The 20243-nt window shown below is 43.9% G+C and overlaps 1 protein-coding gene across 1 annotated transcript in view; it reads left to right on the top strand.

The window, feature by feature from the left end:
* Positions 1–1103: 1103 nt before the first annotated feature.
* Positions 1104–20243, top strand: part of CCDC50 (coiled-coil domain containing 50) — a 28825-nt gene continuing 9685 nt past the window's right edge. The window contains exons 1-7 of the mRNA XM_019618876.1: positions 1104–1191; positions 4040–4213; positions 5544–5673; positions 10342–10432; positions 12861–12978; positions 16385–17089; positions 19597–19703. Of these exons, the coding sequence (XP_019474421.1) occupies positions 1104–1191; positions 4040–4213; positions 5544–5673; positions 10342–10432; positions 12861–12978; positions 16385–17089; positions 19597–19703 (1413 nt within the window). The remainder of the gene's footprint in view (positions 1192–4039; positions 4214–5543; positions 5674–10341; positions 10433–12860; positions 12979–16384; positions 17090–19596; positions 19704–20243) is intronic.

The following is a 20243-nucleotide window of genomic DNA, read 5'->3' as shown; positions in this document are numbered from 1 at the left end:
AGCAGATTGGTTTAATCAGCCTGGGGCAAACCCGTTGTCAGTGTTTCACGCTTTGCTGGACTGCTGATTGCAGCTGCTCTGATCGTGCCCCTGCTGCTTGTTTGACTGTCTGATGGCTTGCAGCCAGGGCCTGGGGATGGGAAATTGAGTTAATTCTCAGTGGTGAACAAGCATCAATCTTACCTTTTCATTTCTTAGCCATGCAATTAGGGAATAGGTAACCAGATTGCTTATCCCACAATGCATGGCCTCTCAGAGAGAAGGAATTGTGGTTCTGTTGTCACTGGGGCCATCCTATTTCTCAGCATGAGCTCAGTGCCAGTAATGCCACATAATGAGCTGAGAGTGAGGGCTCGTGCTGCTGTAGCTTCGTTTCAGACCACATCTATTCAATCCGCATCCTCAGTAATTTCCTATCAGCCTTGTTGTTGGATGCAACTTTAGGGAAGGAGAGTTGGTTTTCTTGGCCTTCCTGCAGCTGTCCTTGGCTCTGTGCCACGAACACAGGGTCCATCTTGAGGGAGGCTCGGCACTTGCCATCACTCCCAAATTTGCAGGGAGCTGCAGGTGTCGCCATCTCCTGCCACTTGGCTGGCTGACAGTGCTCTGTTCCATTCATAATGGGATGTTCTCATCCTCCTTTGCATGTTGTTCTCAGGCTGACAGAACTTGGGAATAATGTGCTCAGATGAGTTAGGAGCATTCAGTCCAGCCAAGTTTCAGGCGGTGATGAACATCTCCTTCTGCTCTGCCAACAACTTCAGCCTCACAGGGCTAAGTCTGTATGCTCCAGTTAGCCATTCATGGATTTAGGAGAACTGCCATCCATTAAAACAATAAAATAGGTTAAAAATCCCTGTTGTGCTGTAGGAATGAAGCTCAATGGAGGAGGTGAGACTTTCTGTGGGGCTTGGTGCAAGACTGTTGGGAGAAGAGCAGCGGTGTTCTACCACAGCCCTTCTGCCTCTTTGCTTGCACTCCCAGTATATTTCTGTCACCGTGATTCTTCCCACATGAGTAGCAAAGTGTAGCTGGGTGTGAGCAGAATGGAGCACAGAATCTAAAGTCCTTCTGTGCATGTGTGCCTCTCTGAGGAGGGGAGAATGGACCAAAGGTCTGCCGGCACCTTTGGCGTCATGACCAACACGACAGAGTTCAAATGCCACGGGGAGCAGAAGGGAGTTCAGGAGGGTGGGATGCAGTTTCATAATCTTTGCAGATGCTTTACATATGCAGCTCTGGAAATGTTTGACCTTGCTTCTGCACTCCCTTGTTTTGCTCGTACAGCTGTTCAGGCATCTGTGCAATGAACTTGCTCACAGACCTACTGTGGTAAATACTGCACTGCTTTCTCCTTCTAGTTTGTGGGTGGAATTTTTTGTTGTTGTTGTTGTTGTTGTTGTCAAACCTTCAGGAGGAAGTGCTCAAAGATGTGGTGGTAAAAGCACAGCCCTGGATGGGTCTGGACAAGCTCTTTGTGGTGGTGCACTGAGATATCTCTGCTTAGCTCTAGCCTCTGAGCCAGAGGTACCTTTCCAGCAGGCTGGGAGATGCTGTGTGAGCAGAAGATGGCTGTCTTACCATCATTCTGTGAAACTAAACAGTGTTACGGACCAGAGAGTAAAGACATTTTGGGGAATGTCTGTCCCCATCCCATAAAAACATGTTCCTGAATGCTGGACACCCTGAGTATGTCACCTGTGAGTAGCACTGCTGCCTGAAACATCTGTGGTTGGTGGCTGGAGGAAGCATTTATTTATAGGAAAGGCCAACTGGAAGTGTTTCATTGCTAATTAGCATTTAGCATCCTCTTTCGTTCTTCTTCTTCTTCTTTTTTTTTTTTTTTTTAAAGAAAGAAGTTGCAATAAAAGGAAAGCAAAGAAAGCGACGACAAAGCCTTAATTGCACCATCCAGAACTGTACATGCTTAAAATGAGTCACTCTGGGATTGTTACCATAATCACTGTCCTCATCTCCACCCTGCTGCTTGTCCCTCCTTCCCCGAAGCACTGCCTTTGACCTTGAAGGGAGGGCTTCTTGAAGTGCAGCCTTATCTTCCGTCTGTCATCTGCAAAATGCCCTCAAATGCACCAAGGCCTATCCTTGTCCACATTCAACAGGATTTTTGGTTAAAATGCTAACTTGGCTGCAGTTGGAATCTCTTCTAAAAAAGCCTGTGAAGCTCTTTGGGTGCTGGGAGCATCCTGATACATCTCAGCGTGTGTCACTGTGAGACAAAGGAAGACTTGTGGGATTGTGGCTGCCTTCCCCTCCCCTTGCAGTGTTTTCTACCCTTTGTGGGGTTGGAAATGGTGTGTGCTCAGACTCTTCAATGAATGGGTTCCTCAGAAATTGCCCTCATAGCTTTCCTACATCTTGGGGGTCTTAGACTCTGCTTGAAGTGGGAGCTCCATGTGCAGCAGTGCACGCTTTGTGTGTCTGTGCTTCCAAAACACCAGATGCTGCATGTGGCCCTGTCCCAATAGGTGTGTGACTGTTTTACTGCTCCACTGCCTATCATAACAAGTTAAAAATAAACCCTTGTGTTTTCCCACAGTGTGGGCAGAGCATTCTTTTGAAAGCTCGAGAGTGAAAGTGATCGGCGTTTGTAAAAATATGCTCCTTTCAGACTGGTGCTCATCCTCTTCCTGTTTATTTGTCTCCGGGTCAGCACAGCTTCCTAAAAGAAGCTGAAAATTACCCCTGTGGGTGGTTGTTTTGGGTTCTGCAGGTTGACTTCTGGAGTCTGAGAACAGCTTGGTGGGAAGACAGAATCTTCCCCCTGAGAAAGGAGCCTGTGTCTTGGGGAGACGTGTTTCCACCAACATTTTCAATGGGAAATTCCAACTCTTTTTCAACCCAATGACTCCCCTAAGTTTTGGCTCAAAAATTAAAAGTTTTCCATGGGAAAGTCTTTATTTTGTCTGAAGCCCATGGATTAACTCAGGGACAGTTTTCACACTGAAAATGACTTGATAGCCTTGTCTGGAGTATGCCCAGCAGGCTCAGGGGTAGGAAGCTGTTCACCACCCTGAGGAGCTGAGCTGGGCATGGCTGAGGTACGTGCTGATGGAAGGAGCGAGAATGGTTTGAATGGGTTTTGAATACTCGTTCATGTGTCTAAGGGAGAAAGAAACCTTTTGTCATTTCTCACGATAAGCGTGAAGATCGAGTTGCTCGTGTTTCGGAATCTCAAGGTCTAGTTTTGGACTGCATCCAGCCACTCCTATCGCAGGGCTGGGTAGATAATGTTTTCCTTTTGCACTTCCAAGTTAGGCTTATCTAAGTAGAAATTAGTTTCCTGTGATTCTTTTGGGCTTGAAGTCTCATAAGTGTTGAGAGGGCATTGGATTCGAGATCTGTGTATTCTGCTTTCGCCCTACAATTTCCAAACCCCTTTTAGTGAGGGAGAGAGAGCAGCCCCAGGAACTGTGATAAAACCCTGGGAAAGCTAGTGGAGGCCTTCATTAGTCTTAGAGCATGGGAGTGTAGAGATAGAGATGTCGGGCAAAGTGCTTCCTTGGAATACACATTGTGCCAGGCACGCCAAATGTCAGGTTGCAGGTTTGAACCGTTACGGGTTCTTGCTGCAGCTGTGTTCAAGCCACTGAAGCTTCAATCATTTAACTTTCTATGTCAGGTATTTGTGCATGAAGTTTGCATGCATTACACGTTGGATGAGTTTCTGGTGTAATTGCACAGCAATCAGTGCTGGTCCCAATAACGTTTGTCACTTTTCATCCATCCTCAGGGTAAATACAGGGTTGTCATCAGTTTGTGATGACTCGACACCAGAGAGGTGTGTCATGTAAAGGTGGGGCGTGTTTGCAAAACAGCCTGTATTGCAACTTGGCTTCACGCTGCTTTACAGGAGACAAGTGCAAGGGACGTAGCTTGGCATGAGGGATGCAGGCCACGTTCAAAGTCTCGTGGCAGAGAACAGAGGCTCTGGGAGTGAGCAGCCCAGTGGTGGGCATTCCAGGGCTGTGGAGCAGGGCAGAGGTGTGCCCTGAGTGCTGACTTTGTCTGCTTTGAGCAGGGCAGTTCCTCTGCTTGAGAGCTCAAGCATCTGTATTGATATTTTTTCTTTTGTCTTTTTCCCCTTCCTTCCTCCTCATCCTCATTCTCTTGGCTTTGTTTCCCTGTACAGTGTGTCGAGACTTTGCTGTTCTGGAAGATCATACCTTGGCCCATAACTTGCAGGAACAAGAAAGTAAGTAGCAATATTTGGAACAAATTGAGTCAAATGTATCCCTGCAGATAACTCTTTCTGTGTTTTTCTTATGTTGTTAGTTTTTGGGGTTTTTTTGTCTTAGAGGAATCCTCTCTTTTTACTTTTGTTTTTTTTTTTTTCATTCTTTCTAATGGAGTATTGTTATCATCACTGTCTGCTGTCCTGTAACACTACTCTGCGTTCTACCCCAGCTTGTATTGCCCTCTAGAGATGGTTGCATTTCATGTATACAGTTTTCTCATTCCATTTATAATGGAATTTCTTTATGCTGCTTATAATAAGATTGCATGTGGGAGTGTGCTTGAGGTTTTATTGCTGTGTGAGGCTGTTAGAAATGACAGGCATGTCTGGAAGCTTCCCGTTTCACAGGCTGACCTGAGTGCAGCCAGTAAAGGCCTGCTTACTGACTGATTTCAGAACTGCTAGTGCCTGCCTTCAGAACGGAGGCTTCCTTTTAATTAACACATTTTGAGGCAAGGCAGCTGCATGCTTTAAAAAGGAGAGGAGAAAAAAGTACAGCCAGGAACTTTCAAGTGGCTGGTGGTTTCTATACAGGAGATGTTTGCTTTTCAGTCAGGGCTGAGGTGGCCTCTCTAATCTGTTCTGCTGCATGCCAGTCGCATTGGTATCTACCAGTACTAGGTGCAAGTGCTGTTCCATTGGCTCTACTGAGCACGCAGCTTGCACTGAAGTGACTCTTACTGCTAGGATGTGAGACCACCAAACAAAAACTGGCTCTCAGCTGCAGTTCTTACAATCATCTTTTCTTGGAGGCATTATCCATGTATGGTAAAGGGCTCACTGTAGTGTTTAGTTGCTCTGTTGCTAAATATAGTGAGATTCTGGAACATATTACATAGGAAGGGAGAGGAGTTTCTCTCTTTGGATTTTCTTGAAAGTGAATTAGGGAAGAATCCATAGAAATGGTTTACGTTCCACTCATCTTCATTGGCTTCTGGTGGTCCTTTCCAGCCCACTTTATTAATCTAGGGTAATTTCCTGGGACCAGAAAATGAAATACAAAGCCTAGAAGTAAATCCCTACAAATCTGCATGCAATTAAGATATGTAGGCCTTGTTTTTTGCTAATAAATGTATATGCAGCCTTCTCAGTGTTGAAGTGAGGCAGTCTCAAGCTCCTAACATAATTTCAATTTGGGGCTTACCCACCTGTAGAGAAGTTAATGACATTACCCTGCAGAAACTGTCTTCCTTTCTAGCCTGGAATCTCCCTCCCACTTCTTCATCTTGTTCACACCGTGACAATCAGCAGGCTGATTTTTGGGGCTCTTGTCTGTGCTTATTTCCAGTTGAGCATCACTTGGCGACAAACATTCAGCGTAATCGTCTGGTGCAGCATGACTTGCAGGTGGCCAAGCAACTGCAAGAGGAGGAGGATCTGAAAGCACGTGCTCAAATCCAGAAACGCCAAAAAGACCTGTGAGTTTAGGATGGAGCTGTTCAAATGCTCATCCTGTTTGGTCAGAGTGCTGAAACGAGTTGCTTTGTTTCAAGTTGATGCACGGTACAGTGGGGTACAGGTTGATCAGCCTTTTGCCTTTAGATATCTGTTGCTATAGAAGTATGGATATTAGTCTCTAGCATAGGATAGGATGAGAGCAGATGGACCTAGGATCTGCCCTGGCTTGGGCTCTGTTGGCTGACTGTGAAAAGAAGCCTTCCTATTCTTCTGTTTGTTGGCAGAGAGGAGGAACTTGGCCATTTGCAGTAGGTTTGTCCCTGGCAGAAGTCTGAGAGAGAAGAATTTACACTACAGAAGTACACAGTGTTATAGTGAATTCCCTCTCTTGTGCAAATGGCAGATGTTGGCCTACCTATATTGTGCCTTATGAGTGCTTTTAAGGATTTTGGCACTATACGTGCTGGCTTCACACTGTGCTGAACAGCTCACAGCCCGTATTTGTGCTTGTAGATGCTCCAGCATGAAGCATGGTGGGAAGAGGAGCTACTGATCTGGTGGAGATAGTAGTTGTGGACATGTGTTCTCTTGCAGTCACTTGACGTCTGCAGGAGCTGCAGGAAGATTTTTAATGACTGATTCAATTTACTCTGCAGGCTTGCTCAGAGCCCCTCTTACCAGATCTAAGCCACACTGTGGCTTGTGATTAGGATTCCTCCGTGCCGTGACTGTGGAGCAGGTATAGGAATAAAAAGTTATAGTGCGGAGAAAAACAAGCCCAGAGTTGACTTTGATCCTACTCTTGTATTTTTTGCCTCTCACTCAAGTTCTTGCCATGCGTGAGAAGTAACAAATGGTTTGTGTGGCAGGGCTCAGTAAGATCACAATGATGAGAGGCAGCAGCTTGCTTTCTAAAGGAGCTCCCTGCAAGGTCTGCAAAGCAGAATGCAGCAAGCAGCTGGGAAATGCATCCTAGCTTGTCTTGCTCTGTGGTGCCACCCGCCAGATACAGTCGATGGTGAATCACAAACCCTGCGGGGTTCATCTGGCAGAGAATGATGCAGTAGAAGAGGTCTGTGCTGCAGATGTGTGTGATACAGCTTCAAAGGAGCTGTTCATAAAAAAATTTCAAGGCTGGGGTGTGAGAAGTCAGCCACTGTACTTAATGGTACTAGCACATGCAGACAGTATGTGTGCATCTCTGAAGTTTGTGTTTTATTTCAATAGCTTTCTTAGCAATTAGAGATGTGAGCATGTAAATGGCAACTTAAAAATTAACTTTGTATGACAGAGATGATTCTTTTTTGCTACTTGCTGGGAACTGCAAACAATTCTATTGCTGTAGGACTTCACAAAATGGGATTTGCTAACTTTGTGAGCCAAGTTACAGGCAGAACTGCTGACGCAGAACATTGTGTCAGCAGCAGTTCTACTCCTGAAAGCCCAAGCTTCTCTGCAAGAATAGTTTTTGTTGTTTTAAAAAAGAAAAAAAAAAGTTGGAGGCATCCTTTTGTAACTGGATCTGTGTCTTCCTTAATTCTCAGTTCATTCCCACTGTCTCTTCCTTGTGTAAGATCAGTGAGTTCTGGCAACACAACGACCCCCACTGCTGCTGTGTGCTGCATGGCCTAGGACAGTCTGACCCTGAAAGGTGACAGAGGGGTGAAGAGGCAGAACTGGGTGGTCTCCTTAGAAACAAGAAGCATAACAAAAAAAGCTCTTCAAACTTAAGGTTTTTTTTTTTTCCCCCTGGAGATCTGAAAGACAAAGAAAACATGTCTATTCTTGCTTATCTTTCACTTGAAGAATTTAGGGAAGCTCAGAACTCTGCTAGTACTCCTGCTTCTTTAAAAGCATCTCTCACATCTAGCTGAGCAGCCTGGATGCTGCCAAGCGTAGTAGCAAGGCTGCTAAAATAACTGAAATACTGTAAAGAGATGCTCTTTCCTTGTTTTGTTCCCAGTACCATAATGATTCTGTTACACTAATGTGAACAGCTCCTTTGAACATTTCCCTTAAACCCTTTTGTTGTTTCTCATCTGGCAACAATTACTTGTTCCGGCCGGTGTGAATGGCAGCTTTCTAATCAGTGCCTTTATTATTATTATTTTTTTTATTGTTCTCTATGCTGATGTTTCCTTGACAGTAACACTGTTGGCTGTGTGGGCATGAAGGGCACCTCAGTGTGATGTTTGGAGGCGGTGATGTTTATATTGCTCTGGCTGATTGCTGGAGACTAAAGCCATTGAATTCACAGTAAAGAAACTAGAGGACAAGAAATGCTGTCCAAGTTCTTTAACCTTTTTGCTTACATTCAAGTCAAGTTGAAACACTAGCCTATGTTAAATAACTAATCAAGTCTCAGGATTTAATTACCACTGAGCAACAAGAAAAGACAAAATCCAATCCTTTGTCTCTGTTCAGTGGTTTTGAAAGAGCTTGATATGGAGTACTTCAGGATGTGTGTCATCAGGAACAAGAAAGCACTTCTGCTTGTGCATTACTTCTGGTGTTCTTTGTAAGTGGAGAGGCAGTGACCTTGTTGCCTTGGTTCTGGAAGACAATTAGCTGTTTGTCTTGTGCTTGTCTGAGAAAGATGGATTTTAAGCATTCAGCAATTCAGCTGGTGCCAGTGAACTCATCACCTTAGCTTTGTTCGGAAGTGCCAGGAGGGACTACAGACTTGCAACACATTGATGTGTTTGACCTTTCTAATTTATTTTCTACATGAATCCATGTAATCTGAGATTGGCCTCATAAAAGATCTAGTATTTTATGCATATTGACAATATGCTCCTAGGGTTTGCAAATTCAGTAGTCTTTTTGCTTGGTACTGGTTCCCTGTTGGTTCCAGTTCTGCCAACATTCCCTTTTTAAAAAGCAGGTTAAAGAACTATGTTTGACCTGTGTGCTTCTAAATAGATCTCTACCTGCAGTCAGATGCAACACAAACACACACACTTGCCAAATACCAGTTCTTTTATAGGGATGAAAGAAACCGATGTCTGAAATTGTTTGCCTTATCAATAATCCAGGTCTGCACACACTGAAATTCATGAGTGCCTTCTAGGATGTCTCTAGGCCTGGGTCAGTTTATGAATGTGAGCAAATGTTTACAAACATGGTCTGGGAAAGGGAAGGAAACATCACATTGTGACGTGGACATGGGGTTCTTGTGTGTTTGGAGAAGGATGAGGAAGTATAAATAACACACAGTACCCTACTGTAGATCTGTTTCTGAGGAGCAATTGACATAAATAAAAAAAGCTTTTTTCCTTTGTGTTTCGTGTTCCTTTTTTTTTTTTTTAAATCTCTGACAGATCAGATGTTTCTTGGTGATATTTCTCCTCTAATGCACTTCTTGCAGTGTCCCACCCTACACCACCTAACCAACTCCTTGCACTTCTATTGTTCTTCATCTATAAAATAACCCTCTGTTGTGCCATTGACTGCTCCAGCAATGCCAGTTCTCTCAGTTTTGCTGCATTTCAGTCCATTGCCTCCAAGTGTGCCAGGTCATTTAAACCCTGATCCTTCCTCAAGACAAGAACAGGTGCTCCAGCTTACACTGTGCAGCTTTCATGTAGCTGAACCTGCTTCTCTTGAAATATTTGCTTGACTTCTATAATATGCTCTTGGTAGTCCTCCCATCATCTATCTGATCACTGCCAGCACATTCTTTGAAAGATTGTATCCTCATAAAGCAAGCTCTGCCAGTTGCTATTCTCATTCCTGTCTCCTGTGCCTTATCTTTTAGCAGTTGCAACTGCAGAGATACCTTTAGATTGATAGATTTTATTTTTTCCTTTTTTTCTGTGTTTTTTTTTCCCTTCTGACCTGTTTGGAGCAATCGTTGACTCAATTTCAACAGTCCTGAAAGAGAGAGCTCTTAATCTTTATTCTCAAATCCCCCAGCCCTGTTCTGGATTGTCCTGAAGAACCCTTGGCTATCATTCAGGCCTATCTGTTGGGCGTCAGAGCTTGCAGCTGAGCATTGCACAATTCTTTCGGATGCTTTCTGCATGAAATGCATGAAATTCCACGAATACATCTTTCCTAGTCTATCCACCCAGATGAAACTCATGGAAGCATGACATTTCATGTCACAATTACTGTTTCTTCTGTTCTCCAGTTAATATAGCCCTGTGCTGCTCCCACGTGTGCAGTGGTGCTTTGATGATTGCTTCCCACCCCTCATTCTGATGCACATTGCTGTTTTTCCTACTGACTCTGCTTCTGCTTTTGTATGTCATCCCACCTCAGCAGCATTTCTCATTCAGAAATTCAGAAATGCTTGTATTAACCTTACCCCTAAATCCTTCCTTTGGCACCATACAAGTGCTCCTCAGCAGCATTAGACTGCTGCTTGCGGAGACTCCTATGTACTTCCTTGGCCTGCTCTTATTGTTCCTATCTCCTTTCTTAGCAAACTGCCTATGAGTCTGTTTTCTCATCCTTTGTACTTTGATCATGAATGGTTTGGGATTGATTTTTCTAAATTTGAGCAGCATTAAGTACAGGGAGCCCTGGTCTCTGGTGAGAATTCATGGGCTCTGCATTACTGCTGAAGAATAATAACTCTTCTGTATGAATTGAATAGCTGCTTTTAGCTCTTTTTATCCCACTTTCCAGACTAACTGATGTCTATGATTTTGGGTACTTACGATCCTTGTTTCCTTCTCTTCTAGGGAACGGCAGGACTCAGAGATTGCTCAGGAAATCCAAGTGAAGCTGGTTTTTGAAGCAGAGCAGCGACGCCGGCAAGAGGAAAAAGATGAGGTAACTTTGAAAGATGGCAGAGCTACTTGTATCAACCATTTTAGTGCAGGCGTTTCTCAGTTATTAGCTGCAGAAGCTGCGTTGCCTGCTGTCAGTACTGATCTTCATGGATTATCAGCATGCACAGAGATTTCAGGGAGCCCTGTTACAGGTGTAAGATACATTTGTAGCCTGCGAGGGCTGTTGATGCCAGTGCCATGCTAACAAAGAGGGCAAATAATAGTAGGCCTTCCTGAGGTGTCCTGGATTGGAGGAACGTGCGTGTATGCTTGGAGTGGAGTATGTCCCTAAAATTGACTGCAGGTAGGTCCCTGAGAAATCTAGGTAGTTTTACAGTGCTGAAGAGGCAGCTAGTGGCATTTTCTCTATGGGAAGCATTTAAACACAAGGCTATTTCTTGGAAGAACTAGAACTAATTTGTCTTTAGTTAACTGATACGTCAGTTTGCTTGTTCAAGACTTCATTTGCTTCTAGTACCATTAAGTCAAACAGGTACAGAAAGGCTGGCCAGAAAGACATGGAAAAGCTTCCAAGAGGATCATGCAATGGAAGAGAGAGGAGCACTGGCTAAAGGATTTATGCCGTAAATGTGACCATCTCTCTTATTTTCCTGAGGAAAGTGAAGGAGAAGGGAAGCTTCTGCTGACAGCAGTATTGCAGCCACACAGGTTTAAGCAGAGGGCTTCTGGGATGTCAGCAGTCTGACAGCAAGTCCTTGCAACCTCTCAAGCCAGCCTGCTGATTATCTTTGGATGCTGGGAGCAATCTTCAGATGATTATAACTCAATGTTATGAGGAAAAGCCATAAATACTCCTTTTCTTCCTGTTGGTTCATAGGTAGTTCTGGAATGTGGCTGAAGAAGCAGATATGTGCTGGGTTAGGCTGCAGATAAGTACTGAAGGTGAAGCAGTACTGCCTGTCTTTGCAATAGGACTTCTGGAGGGCTCAAATCAGTCCTGCTGTCCTTCCGTGGTCCCCAGTGTTACTTCTTTTGGGTGGGTTCCTGTGCTGACGTGGGGCTGTGAAGTGCCCAAGGAGTTTGTCAGGTGACAGAGTGGGGATTGTCTCAGAACTACTCCTGTGGCCCTCAGCATTGCATCTGTTCACATATCTTGCAAGAAATGCCGAATTATGCTGGTACTGGACATGTGTGTTCAGGCATATCCAGCCAGATGTGCAGGGTTTTGAAATGAAGTGCTCAGTCTACCTGCCTGCAAACTCAGTTTGTAAGGAATAGCTTATGCAGATTTGCAAATCCTGAACTGTCTCAGTCCTTGGGATAATATGTTTAAGCCCATGTATTTATAGACTTGCTCCTCTTGTTAGAATTTAACCTTGCCACAGGGAAATACTTTTTTTAATAAAGAGCTTGGTATCCCCAGGTCCTTAACAAAGCTGGTTGCCATACAAATATGATCTGAATACTGAAACAATAATTGGTATTTGAACGTTCATCCATTGCCCTCCAGTGCCTGCTTTGCTTTTGGAGAGTTTCAGCTCTGACTTTGCATTTCACTGCTGTTTTTCCTACCTGCCATGTACTGTTCTGCAGATGTTCTGTGTGCACAGGTCTATAAAGGCTCTGAGGGCTAGGGAGGCTTAGACGAATATCATCCAAGGGTAAGGCTGTCCAGCTGGTATCTTCCAGATTTTCTTTCTAGCTTCAGATCAGGCCCCAAGTAAGGAAGCCCCAAAGAGCTGTTTACTGTTGCTAGGCCTTGTTGAACCATTAGTCATCTTGAAGGAAAACCGATTAAGAAAATGGAGTGCTGTTCTTTGATTGCCTATCTACCAAATCAGCAACAAGATAAATGGCCTATGGTCTCCACTGCACAGGATAAATGGCCTATGGTCTCCACTGCACTCCTGTGCTGTGTGTAGCTCCTCTCTCCTAACATCCCATTTGATTTTTCTTTTCCTTCAACCTCTGTCAAATTGATGCATCTCCCTGTTTGGCATGCTATGAGCTCTATAAATTAAATCTTGTTTGAAGTAAGTTCCAGTCTTGGTCTGGGAACTGCTTTCAGTCAGAAGTGCCGTCAGCCTGGGACAGTCTGTGCTTGTGTGTTTTTTCTTGGCTGGTGGAGTTGTGTGAGCCTCAAAAGTGTTGTTGAAAGCCTAAGGTTGCACGTGAAATCCCTCCTGCCACTTTTTGGCAGTTACTACTTAGTAGACTTGCATATGGATGGACTAGGAACCTGCAAGTTGTTGGGTAGGCTCAGTGTTGGGTCGTGTGCTAGTTGCTGATATTGCCTCTTATCAGCCACTAAGCTGGAAGCTCTGTCCAGTACATGATTTGAATGCAAGAGTAACCCTGACAGTGTTGTCTTAAAAATAAAACTATGAGGATTTTTATAACTGTGGTCTAATAAAAAGCATCTGGAGCTGTTTTGTGGGGAAGGTAATGATTTTCTTCCATCTCTGCAGGACATTGCCCGTCTCCTACAACAGAAAGAATTGCAGGAAGAAAAAAAGCGCAAGAAGCACTACCCAGAATCCCAGGGACACAAAATCTATGAGGATAGCTATTATTCAGAAAATGGAGGTAAGTTTCTACTTGTAAAAGGGATCAAGATCGTGGTACTATAGATGAAACTGGTGATCTGGGTAGTTTGTTAAGGTGATTTCCCTTACTTGCATTCAGTCCTTACTATAGCATTGCATGAATTTTCAGGGTCAGGATCTGACTTTATTCTAAAGTCAGAAATTATTTGTGGAGGAAAAAACAATAGCTGAGAATACGGATAAGTCAGCTATTTCTATATGGTGCTACCTACAGCTGTGCAGAAGAGAAATGCTGATGTAATTCCACACTTAAAACTGTTTCTATTTGAATGTATGTGCTCATCTGTGGTGCTGGCACTGCTACTTGCATACAGAAGTAATTGCTGGTTCATGGAACAGCTTTTCAAACAAAAAAATAATCCATTCAGGTATGTATCCAAGTCTTAAAATTAGCACAACTGCTTTGAATGACTTACTGAATAACAAGATCATCTGCCCAGTGTCTTTGCTATTATTGTCACCTGGGACTGCATTTTGTGAAGAAGATACAACTCAGCGCTCTGTTGCTTTCTTCTGGACGTCTTTTGCAATCAAATATGAACTTTCTTTAAATTGAGAGGGGAGAATCTGTGTGTGTTTAATTATGGAGCAATGTCGTGTTTGCTTTGCTATGCACTGGTGGTGGCTCTTGTGTTCTATCATAGAAAATGTGGTGGGGAAGAGATGGGTTGCTTTTGATCAGCAGATTATGAAGGTGAAAATCAAACCTCTTATTTCTCTCCTTAACATCCATACTGCTGGCAGTTTTAAATATTTTCATCTGAACTCAGGCAAAGCATTGTAGTTTCATTTGACTAGAAGCTCAGGGAGGGCCAAGGAAATGCACAGCACAAAGTGCAGAACAGTAACTAGGTGAAAACTTAATGGCCACCAGTTCTGTTATGTGTGCAAAGCTGGAAAGACTTCGGTCTGAGAGTTCTATGGCCAACCCACAGTTCAGTGTTTCAGAATTAAATGGGTCAAGTCCCTGGAAAAATTACAGTAGAAGCAGTAGTGTTGCCAGGCAGAGATGGTACAACAGGATGGATTTTTGTAACAGTGCAGCTGACAGAAAGAAGCCTGTGACTCTGAACTTTGATTGTTACAGATTTGGAGAGCAGTGTGTTTTGGGAGTCTAATTTTTCTCCCTGCTGTAATCTGTAGTTTTGGAAGTGTGCTAGAAGGATTTATTGCCTGTTGGTAGTAATGCTGCGCTGGATCATTGTTCCTTAAGACTAGAAGGGACTGAAATGGATTTTGATGTCTGGATTGTCTAGCATATTAATTAAAGGTCTTTAAATACCTGGGCACCATTTGATTAGGTTTCATCATTCTTTGTTTGCTTTGTCCTCATTACTTGTGAACTTAAACACAAAAGAAAAGCCCTTGCTTTATTTGGATTTTAGTCTGCCTTGACCAAATAAAAACTTATCCCCATCCAGGAGGAGTGCGGATTAGGGTTATTGCTCCAGAGCAAACCTAGCCTTTAAGAAGTGGAAAAATAAACATGAAAGAAAGCAGAGTTCCTACCAGAAGTGTCCGTGCCATGAAAAATATTTCACTATTAGCTTAGTCACATGCTGCTTGAGAGAGTAACACCAGGACCTAAAGAGTGTTTACTTGGCTCCCGCAGAAGGTGCTGTGGAAACCAGTGCCTGCTGAGGAGTTAATAGTCCTGAGATAACCAAAAAGCAAATTTCCTGCCTGGGCTGAATGGCATGATTGTGTTACCTGCACCAAACTTTTCCTAACGTAGCCGTACTTTACTCTTGCATGATCTCCTTTTCTATTCTGCCAAATGATCAAGCTTTCCATAAATGGCAAAATGAATTGATTCTTAGACCACTGTTAATGTCATTTAAAAATCAACGAAAGACCACTTCTGACTCTTGCCTTCAGATTCTGGTGCGTGTTGTTCAGTAAGTCACTTAAATTGTTGCACTGGATGTCTCTCTTCTGTAAGCCATGCTAGCAGTCTAAAACTGTACACAAAAACCCACCAGCTAACAGGAGCTGCTGTGGTTATTCTGAAAGTCACACAAACAGAACCCAATTTGTTTTCAAGATAGGTTTTCAGTAGGCTCTATTTTTGCTGGCTCAGAAGAAGGTATTTTTCTGGATAGTATGACTTGAAGGGAACATTAAGTTTTTTGGTTTGTTTTCTTAGTTCTGAAATCTGGATGATTGCAGGGAAGGCAGAGCTATTTGTTAAGACAGAAGGTGCTGGGAAATCTATTATATGTTTTCAGATGCTATAAAAACTCCTACCAATGCAGCAGGAAAATCTTACACTTTTCTTTGTGTGCTTCTGTTTCAAATCAGCCTCTGCTTGAAGGAATTTTCTTCTACAGCAGTACACATTTGCTTTGAAAAGCTGCTAGGGAGATAATGGTTCACTCAGTGCAATGATTTCTTTCTCAGCAAATAGGTTGATTAGAAATGAAATAGATGAACAGATTATATACACTCAGACTTCTGCATCCGTACATTTGTGACTTTTATTACTGAAACTAAAAGCAAAGAAAAATTTCCACCTGCTTTCTGGAAAGCACAGAGGAAACAGCCACACTGAGCTGCTGAGTAGGCGGCTTTTTCCAGCTCTGCTGCTGAGGTCAGGAGCTTGGTTGCTGCAAAAACTTATCCTGCCCTTAAGCTGCTGTAACCCTCTCTGCAGTCAAGCCAAACTTCTGTTTATGCAGTGAATAGCCTGAAACTTCTGTGACTTCAGGAGCTTCAGGTGACAGTTTGTGGTGGAAAATATGTGGATGCAGCAGCTATCTGTCATCTTTCTCTTCAAATATAAAGAAAAATCAATTCCATCCCAGCTCTTTTTCTTCTTCCCACTTGCTGTGGGTCTTTGCCCATTAAGGTGAGGCTTTTATTTCTGGTGAACAGCTGTAGTTAAAGCCAGAATGAGGTATGAATGCTCATAGATCAGGATCCAAACTGAGTCTCTCCTTGGGGTCTCCTGGCCTTAAGCTCCACTGCTGCTTCCTCAGCCTTGCCTCCTGAGAGTTCCAATGTCCCACAGCAGAGACGGATCACCAGGAGAAGGGTTGCTCTGCTCTGTTTTTCAGCCCTAATGGAATCAGTAAAAATCCTTAATCTCCTTATTGGTTTGTCTTCACCTTAGGATATGTTCAGGCATGCTTTTGGGCTGCAACTGTGCTTTCTGCTCTAACCCCATTGCCTCCTGCGTTGCTCTGATGTAAGCACAGCCCCCAGTCCACTCTTTGCTGTAGCATCTTGTGCAGCATTATGTCCCCATTCATTTCTTCCTGGCCGCTCTGTGCTTTACCTCCGTTTCCAGCTTTTCCTTGCATCGGACTGTGATTCTGGCCTCACTGAGCTCCCGTTAGCCCCATGTCACTAACCAGCTCCTTGTTTGTCCCTACCCTGCTGCTCAGAGCACCTCCGGGCTGATCCCAGGGAGCAGGTTTCTGAGCCTCGCAGGGCGCGTGGTGACAATAGGCGCACGCACCAACGGAGAGAGCACCGAAAAGCACGCTCGCCTTTATCCAGCAGTGCCTCCCAACACAGGCATGCCCCACTGGAGGATCGCCATAGGTCTCCTCAGCCAAGTGAGGCCAACAATAGCCAAAGGCAGGGGTGCAAGTCTTCCAGCCATGGTGGATCTGGGAGACCTCCCAGCCTTGTCCTGGAAAGGGAGGCTGATTGTGGTGCTGGTGAGCACAGTGGCAACTGGGAACTGCGGGACAGGAGCGCACCTGGCAGGGAGAAGTCTTGGAGACCTCGCAGTCTCGACCTGGAGTCAGAGCGTGGACTCGCAGAGCAGCCACAGTGCAGTAGAAAGCCGACAAGGCGAGATGGAGCAAAGCACCTTCCTGTTCTTGATGTGGAGCTGGAGGCTGAGCAGGAGACCTGGCGTCGGGGCGGCAGCCAGCTGGTGCACCATGAGAGCCGCAAATCCCGCTATCGAGGCCACTCTTCTCATGGGATGGAGCGTGAGGGCAGGCTCCGGGAGTCCAAATCCCAGAAAGATCACAGCAGGGGTGAGGAGAGAGACTGCAAAAGGGCAGGACACAGGAGACCTTCTCCATCCCCACACACTGTGAGCCAGGAAGAGGTTGGAGACTGCGGAAAAGACTCAGGTAACCAAGTGATGGGGAAGGTATACGTGTGCGTGAGGATGGACCTTTGATTGCCCCATCCTCTTATCTGAAACTGGGGGTTTCTTCTGAAGACACTTAATCTCCAATATCAGTCTGCAGTGTGTACCTGATGAATCCTGCCTTGGTTTCTCCTCTATTTAATGAGATTCATCTTAGCCACTAAGACTCTCACTGTTTATCTCCTGACGTGTCCCCATGGCATCAAAGAGGATAGGTAAGAAGGTACTGTTGGAAATGGTACTCTTTATCTTGTGTTAGAATTCCCTTTTGAATTTGCGTTGAGACACTTCGTGCTGTGGTTCTTTACCACAGGAATGGGATTTAATGTGGGATACAAGGCCATAAATGAGGACATTTTGCTTAAGCCTAACAAGCCAGCAGCTTCCCTCCAATTCCCATTGAGAAGCTTGTTGGAAAAGTAAAGATGAGGTTCTCATCAAATTCTGTACAAGTAGATTTTTCTGTGGTCTGTAGCTTTTGTTAAATAGTTCTAGGAGAGTGGTGACCTTCAAAAATCAAGATACGTCTTATTGCTTTTTAACCTGCTTTTTAACCTCATGGGAGTAAGGACTGGTTTCGCAGTGAAAGTAGGAGTTCAGAGGCTTGAATCTATGCCTGCCACAGGGTGGGAAACTCATGCTTCAGGCCCTGCAGCGTGTCCTCACCTGAATGAGGTAGGTGAGATGATGCATGTCTGTTTCCAGAGGTGCCAGGAGCATTATTCTTTGTTCATCATACAAAACTTTTCTTTAGGGCAATGGAAGATGTTAACTGAGCTATCATACAACATGGGCCTGAGTGTCTCAGTATCTGATCACACTGACACCAAGTCCGAATAGCTGGAAGCTCTTATCCTTGTCCTGTGGGAGTCAGGCTGATCTTTGTGCTCCCTGAACATGGGCAGAAGTGATGTGGAATTAACACTTATTGCTTTCTGAGCGTATGAAGACTGGCACCAGTCTGTGTGTAAGGCAAGCCCAGACTCTGGCTGTTTGGTGAACAATTCCTGGAAATTCAGTTTTGTTCTTCATAGGGGCAATGGTGTATGGGCTATTTATTCCAGTTTGGAAATAAAGGCCGTATTTACCATGGCCTTGAAAGCAGTCTCTATATTTTAACTTTGACCAAGCTGGTGCTTTTTGCTGGAGTTCCTTTGCTGGCTTGTGACTGCAGCTCTTTCCAGCTTGGATTGATCAAACTGTTCCTGAAAGGCCATGCTGTATGCTTAACTGGAACCACCAGAACTGCTGAAAGGTTTCTTTTTATGCTCAAATTTGCAAGAGGAGTGCTGTGTGCTTAAAGTCAATGGTCATTTAACTTAAGGGAAACAAAAAAGCAAAAATACTCTATGTATCACCTTTTAATACCTATTGCATGTTTTGGTTCTGGATCGAAGCCTGAGGTCTCTGTCCCTTCTGTAGTAGTTTGATAAGTGCACAAAAAGTAACCTACTGACCTCTAAAAATGTCTTTTTTTTTTCTTTGCTCTGACCTGATCAGAAAATTGATATGTGGCCCACCAGGATGTAACGTTTATTTGTAATCAATGTGTAAACAGCGTGGCTAGGAGGATGGAAATGAAGATTATTTTCTGAGTTTGGAGTGGAAGAAACGCAGACATCTGTGTAGTGGTATATTTCAGATATAAAGCAGAAGCTCATTTAAATGTCTGAGATTGCTGAGCATTACAGTTCCAACTGCAGTTGGAAGGGGAAGGCATTCATTGTATGTGAATGAGATCATGGATTTTGTAGCAGGGATGTAGTAGGACTCCGTTGATAGTGACTATTGCAAATAGACTATGGAAGGATTCAGAATGCAATACATTAAAGCACTTGCGGGTGGTTTAACTTTGAAATGAAAATTAAAACCAAAACGAAAACCTTATCTTTAAAAAAAGTATTAAGAACAAAACAAAAACCTGTGTACCTTGCAGCAGTGCAAGAACTGAACTTTGTATGAAGTCCACAAACGTTTACGTGTTTTCTAACTGCGTATTGCAAAATTCATGGGTCAGACCAAAGAACAAAACTGTCAGAAACCTTGTGTGAGTCTGTTCCAGACACCTTTTGCAGCCCATGTTGCTCTGGAGTATTTCTGAATTCTGCTGTGCTTGTAGCAAACACATTAGGCTGCTCTCTGCTGTTGAGTTTTGCCAGCTTGAATTGACAGAGTAAAAGATCTGATTCCTTTGGTATCATCACCATGCCAGCAAAAGCTGCAGCAAGAGTCATGGCTTTTCTGTCATACAGTTACATTTGTCATATAAAATGGAGTGTAACTGTACATATAGAAAAACCTCACTGTAAGGTGCATGCTGCACCTTAGCTGAAGTGTTCTCAAAATGTTTGCTTGGCAGATATGCTGTAGTGGTTTGTGGGCCCCCTGAGTGGAAGCTTTGCAGGTGGCTGAAGAGATGGTGGGGATTTCCTTTCTCTGAAGCATTCGGGGAATAGATGAGTTGATTGTTCTCTCTCAATTCCGTAGGAACTAAGTTGAGGGGGACAAAGCAAACCATTTACGACAAACCCCGAAGGGAACAGGAATTGTCTGATGCAGAGATTGCTCGGAAACTGCAAGAGGAAGAGCTCCTGGTGAGTAGAGAGAATGTGTTGGTCACATTAAAGAAATTAAGCTACCCAGCAGTGATAACTTGAATCTGCAAACCTTTTGCATTTGACTGTGACTTAGATCTCAGGTCTTGTTGCTGTGTTCTGATGGTCATCTCTGCCTCCCATGGCTGCTTGTGGAGTGAAAACTTCTGTCCAGCCAGTAGAGTCTTTTATCCTGAATTTCAGTCTTGAAAACTAAACGGTAGAAGCAGAGTGATATTAAATGAATGCTTTCAGGCAAGCGAAGATGGCCTGTAAACAGTGTGCTGAGCTGAAACGTGAAACAGCCCAGTATCTTAGGAAGAGAGTGGTAGAGTGGACATTCATGGATTATGGAGTGTCCTGGCAGATAGGTGGGGACTAATCTTTGCTGAAATGCCACTTTGTTATTGAGTTGAATGGATTTAGTATGTTCGAAGAGGATGGTAGTGTATTCCTAAGAAACTTGCCTTGTCCAATAGGATGATGTATCTGAATAATTCAGAGATATTACTGTTTTGTTTCTTTTTATCTTTTTTTTTT

This window comes from Meleagris gallopavo, chromosome 11 (assembly GCF_000146605.3).
Source record: "Meleagris gallopavo isolate NT-WF06-2002-E0010 breed Aviagen turkey brand Nicholas breeding stock chromosome 11, Turkey_5.1, whole genome shotgun sequence".
In the NCBI taxonomy this organism is placed as follows: Eukaryota; Metazoa; Chordata; class Aves; order Galliformes; family Phasianidae; genus Meleagris; species Meleagris gallopavo.
Note: the sequence above shows the minus strand (reverse complement) of the source record. Positions and strands in the feature narration are given on the sequence as shown.